The sequence below is a fragment of the Clupea harengus genome, chromosome 12 (assembly GCF_900700415.2).
Source record: "Clupea harengus chromosome 12, Ch_v2.0.2, whole genome shotgun sequence".
NCBI lineage: Eukaryota > Metazoa > Chordata > Actinopteri > Clupeiformes > Clupeidae > Clupea > Clupea harengus.
In genome coordinates, this window is record NC_045163.1 from 25,347,349 (window position 1) to 25,352,348 (window position 5,000).

The 5,000-nt window shown below is 49.0% G+C and overlaps 1 protein-coding gene across 1 annotated transcript in view; it reads right to left on the minus strand.

Annotated features, from left to right (window-relative positions):
- Window positions 1-5,000, minus strand: part of tnksa (tankyrase, TRF1-interacting ankyrin-related ADP-ribose polymerase a) — a 70,933-nt gene that overhangs the window by 11,883 nt on the left and 54,050 nt on the right. Inside the window, exon 16 of the mRNA XM_031578501.1 lies at window positions 2,362-2,550. Within this exon, the coding sequence (XP_031434361.1) occupies window positions 2,362-2,550 (189 nt within the window). The remainder of the gene's footprint in view (window positions 1-2,361; window positions 2,551-5,000) is intronic.

A 5,000-nucleotide genomic window follows, 5' to 3' on the forward strand; every position in this document is an offset into this window, starting at 1 on the left:
TACGGCTGCTTTAAGGGAGGTCGCCTGCTTTAAGGGAGTACGCCTGCTTTAAGTGAGGTCGTCTGCTTTAAGGGAGTACGCCTGCTTTAAGTGAGGTCGTCTGCTTTAAGTGAGTACAGCTGCTTTAAGAGAGTACGGCTGCTTTAAGTGAGTACGCCTGCTTTAAGTGAGGTCGTCTGCTTTAAGGGAGTACGCCTGCTTTAAGTGAGGTCGTCTGCTTTAAGGGAGTACGCCTGCTTTAAGTGAGGTCGTCTGCTTTAAGTGAGTACAGCTGCTTTAAGAGAGTACGGCTGCTTTAAGTGAGTACGCCTGCTTTAAGTGAGGTCGTCTGCTTTAAGTGAGTACGCCTGCTTTAAGGGAGGTCGTCTGCTTTAAGGGAGTACGCCTGCTTTAAGTGAGGTCGTCTGCTTTAAGTGAGTACAGCTGCTTTAAGTGAGGTCGTCTGCTTTAAGGGAGGTCGTCTGCTTTAAGGGAGTACGGCTGCTTTAAGAGAGTACGGCTGCTTTAAGTGAGTACGGCTGCTTTAAGTGAGTACGGCTGCTTTAAATGAGGTCGTCTGCTTTAAGGGAGTACGCCTGCTTTAAGTGAGGTCGTCTGCTTTAAGTGAGTACGGCTGCTTTAAGGGAGGTCGTCTGCTTTAAGTGAGTACGGCTGCTTTAAGGGAGTACGGCTGCTTTAAGAGAGTACGGCTGCTTTAAGTGAGTACGGCTGCTTTAAGTGAGTACGGCTGCTTTAAATGAGGTCGTCTGCTTTAAGGGAGTACGCCTGCTTTAAGTGAGGTCGTCTGCTTTAAGGGAGTACGGCTGCTTTAAGAGAGTACGGCTGCTTTAATACTGCTGTATTTCCCTCCATCTTTGACTGTCGTGTAGCACACACGGCACTGATTCATGTGTGTACTGCTGTATTACACTGGCTCAGGTCCTATACACTTTCAGCAAGAGACATCATGGCAGTTCTTAGAAAACACCGGTGTACTACTGCCTGCAAAAATGAACATTTCATGAAGTGAGTGTTGGGCATTTTCAGTTCTTGCGAACCATGTTTTTGCGTGCTGTGTTTGAGAGCCAGAGGCTTGGTTCCCCCGTCCATGTGTTATGGTGTGTGTGTGTGTGTGTGTGTGTGTGTGTGTGTGTGTGTGTGTGTGTGTGTGTGTGTGTGTGTGTGTGTGTGTTATGATGTGTGTGTGTGTGTGTGTGAGGTGTACAGGTTAGGGGAGAGACAGGTGTGCAGCCGTGTGTGTGTGTGTGTGTGTGTGTGTGTGTGTGTGTGTGTGTGTGTGTGTGTGTGTGTGTGTGTTATGATTTGAGAGTTTGTTTCTTATGCAACATGTTGCACAAGGCATGATGCAATGTGGCCTAATCTCTTCACTGGGAGGGAAATCTCAGAGAAATGACTGGAAATGAAGACCCGGGGAGAGATGCTCTTCCCTAAAGGTCTCACAATAATGGGAAGAACAGACGGTGGACACAGAAATCCATCAAATGAAAACAAAAAAATTGAATCAAATGGTTATGAGCAATTTTAAAATGTCTGTATGGAATCCTAGCTATGTGTGATACACTGCAGAGAGGGTCTCTCTCTGTGTCTCTCTGTGTAAGTGTGTGAGTGTCTGTCGGTGTGTGTGTGTGTGTGTGTGTCTGTGAGTGTCTGTCTGTGAGTGCGTGTGTGTCTGTGAGTGCGTGTGTGTCTGTGAGTGCGTGTGTGTCTGTGAGTGCGTGTGTGTCTGTGAGTGCGCGTGTGTCTGTGAGTGCGCGTGTGTCTGTGAGTGCGTGTGTGTCTGTGAGTGCCCGTGTGTCTGTGAGTGCCCGTGTGTCTGTGAGTGTGTGTGTGTGTCTGAGTGTGTGTGTGTCTGTGAGTGTGTGTGTCTGTGTGTGTGTGTGTCTGTGTGTGTCTGTGTGTCTGTGTGTGTCTGTGTGTGTCTGTGAGTGTGTGTGTCTGTGAGTGTGTGTGTCTGTGAGTGTGTGTGTCTGTGAGTGTGTGTGTCTGTGAGTGTGTGTGTCTGTGAGTGTGTGTGTCTGTGAGTGTCTGTCTGTGAGTGTCTGTCTGTGAGTGTGTGTGTCTGAGTGTGTGTGTCTGTGAGTGTGTGTGTCTGTGAGTGCGTGTGTCTGTGAGTGCGTGTGTCTGTGAGTGCGTGTGTCTGTGAGTGCGTGTGTCTGTGAGTGTGTGTGTCTGTGAGTGTGTGTGTCTGTGAGTGTGTGTGTCTGTGAGTGTGTGTGTCTGTGAGTGTGTGTGTCTGTGTGTGTCTGTGAGTGTGTGAGTGTGTCTCTGTGAGTGTGTGTGTGTGTCTGTGAGTGTGTGAGTGTGTCTCTGTGAGTGTGTGTGTGTGTGTGTGTGTGTGTGTGAGTTGAAGCCCATGGTTACCGTGGCGAGGTCGAGCGGCGTCTGGCCCTCCTGGTTCTTCATGGTGGGGTCGGCGCCGTGGGCCAGCAGCAGAGCGCACAGCTGCGTCCGTCCCTTCTGCGCCGCCTCGTGCAGCGGGGTGAAGGCCCACTTGTCCGTGGCGTTCACACACGTGTTGTACTTGATCAGCAGCGCCGCGATGTCCACGTGCTGCAGGGCACAAGACCGGGGGGACACAAACACACACACACACACACACACACACACACACACGCTCGTCATCACCCACAGCACTATGGGGCTCTGGGCACCTACTGCTCAACATGATTTACTGGGGCTTATTGCACAGATAAGATGTATATAACAATGTATAATAACAATAACAATGTATATTATTGGGGCTTATTGCACAGATAAGATATATATAACAATGTATAATGATGTATATTATTGGGCCTTATTGCACAGATAAGATATATATAACAATGTATAATAATGTATATTATTGGGCCTTATTGCACAGATAAGATGTATATAACAATGTATAATGATGTATATTATTGGGCCTTGTTGCACAGATAAGATATATATAACAATGTATAATAATGTATATTATTGGGGCTTATTGCACAGATAAGATGTATATAACAATGTATAATAATGAATATTATTGGGGCTTATTGCACAGATAAGATGTATATAACAATGTATAATGATGTATATTATTGGGGCTTATTGCATAACCATGTATAATAATGTAGGAAGATAGACCACAAGCCACTTGGCATCAACAGAATCAGTTCCACAAAGTGAGGGCAACATGCGGATTTGAAACTGTCAGTCTTGACAGCTTCTCCTGCAGTATTTAAAAAGCAGACGGACTTCTTTAGGACTTCAGGGCCTTTTTTAGCATGTCTTTTAGCTCGCTGGCAGAGTACTGTGCTTTTTCCATCACCAGACCTCTCACCAGCACAGTGGTGGGATTGAACGGGTCTGATTTAAATCACTGTGACGCTGGGTAATTATGACTGGACAGTTAACACAAGTGCACAAGTGTAGAGGAGACGCCATGTTCTGTATCTGTCCCCTATCATACACACAGCCAGAGCGCGAGTGCACACACACACACACACACACACACAGCCAGTGCGCGCGTGCGCACACACACAGACACATGCTCAGCCAGTTGTACTGATCTGGCCTCTGCATCAGCTGCCTGCGAGCATGTGTGTGTGTGTGTGTGTATGTGTGTGTGTGTGTGTGTGTGTGTGCGCATTGGCGTACACACTTGTGTGAGTGTGTGGGTGTGAATCAGCGTTTGCTGAGCAGAACAGAGTGACATCCTCTACACAAACTGGCCTCAATCTCCAGCCAGCCACAGGGCCTGGCCAAGGTCAACCCCAGCCAGCCAGCCAGCCAGCCAGCCAACCGGAGCCCGCTGGGCTCTTTCCAGCCAATCACTGGCCTCGAGCGCTGGCTCCGACGGGCCAACTCTTGGAACGGCGGCGTGTGTCCGCAGGCTCCTGGCCAAGGGCCCCTGGGAGCAATCGAGGCTCCAGCGCGGTTACATAACCACCCAACCCGGCTGCCTGGGTATTTGTGCCCGATCAGACTGTGTTCTCTCTCCCAGGGTCTTGCAGTACCCGCATCACGCGGGGCGAATCCAAAAAAAAAAAAAAGAATGACACACACACACACAGAGACATGCCTTTTCTCCATCAGAGGGGAATGATGGCGACGCCAGAGATGATGGCGACGCCAGAGATGATGGCTCATTCCTGCGCACAGAGGAAAACACCGGAGGGAGGGAGCGTGCATCTGTCCTACTGGCACACAGAGACGCCAGGCAAAGACGGAGACAGAGAGACCAGGAGAAAGCCTGAAACCTCCCTGACACACACACACACACACAGACAGAAGCAGAGACAGAGAGGCAGAGAGGGAGAGAGGCAGAGAAAGAGACAGAGAGAGAGACAGAGACAGAGAGACAGAGAGGGAAAGAGACAGAGAAAGAGACAGAGAGAGAGACAGAGACAGAGAGACAGAGAGGGAAAGAGACAGAGAAAGAGACAGAGAGAGAGACAGAGACAGAGAGACAGAGAGGGAAAGAGACAGAGAAAGAGACAGAGAGAGAGACAGAGACAGAGAGACAGAGAGGGAAAGAGACAGAGAAAGAGACAGAGAGAGAGACAGAGACAGAGAGACAGAGAGGGAAAGAGACAGAGAAAGAGACAGAGAGAGAGACAGAGACAGAGAGACAGAGAGGGAAAGAGACAGAGAAAGAGACAGAGAGAGAGACAGAGAAAGAGACAGAGAGGGAAAGAGACAGAGAGGGAAAGAGACAGAGAAAGAGAGAGAAAGAGACAGAGATAGAGATAGAGGCAGAGACAGAGAGGCAGAGAGACAGAGACAGAAGCAGATACAGAGAGGGAGAGAGGCAGAGAAAGAGACAGAGAAAGAGACAGAGACAGAGAAAGAGACAGAGATAGAGGCAGAGACAGAGAGGCAGAGAGATAGAGACAGAGAGGCAGAGAGACACAGAGAGAGACAGAGAGGCAGAGAGACACAGAGAGAGACAGAGAGAGAGACAGAGAGATAGACAGAGAGATAGACAGAGAGAGAGACAGAGAGGCAGAAAGACACAGAGAGAGACAGAGACA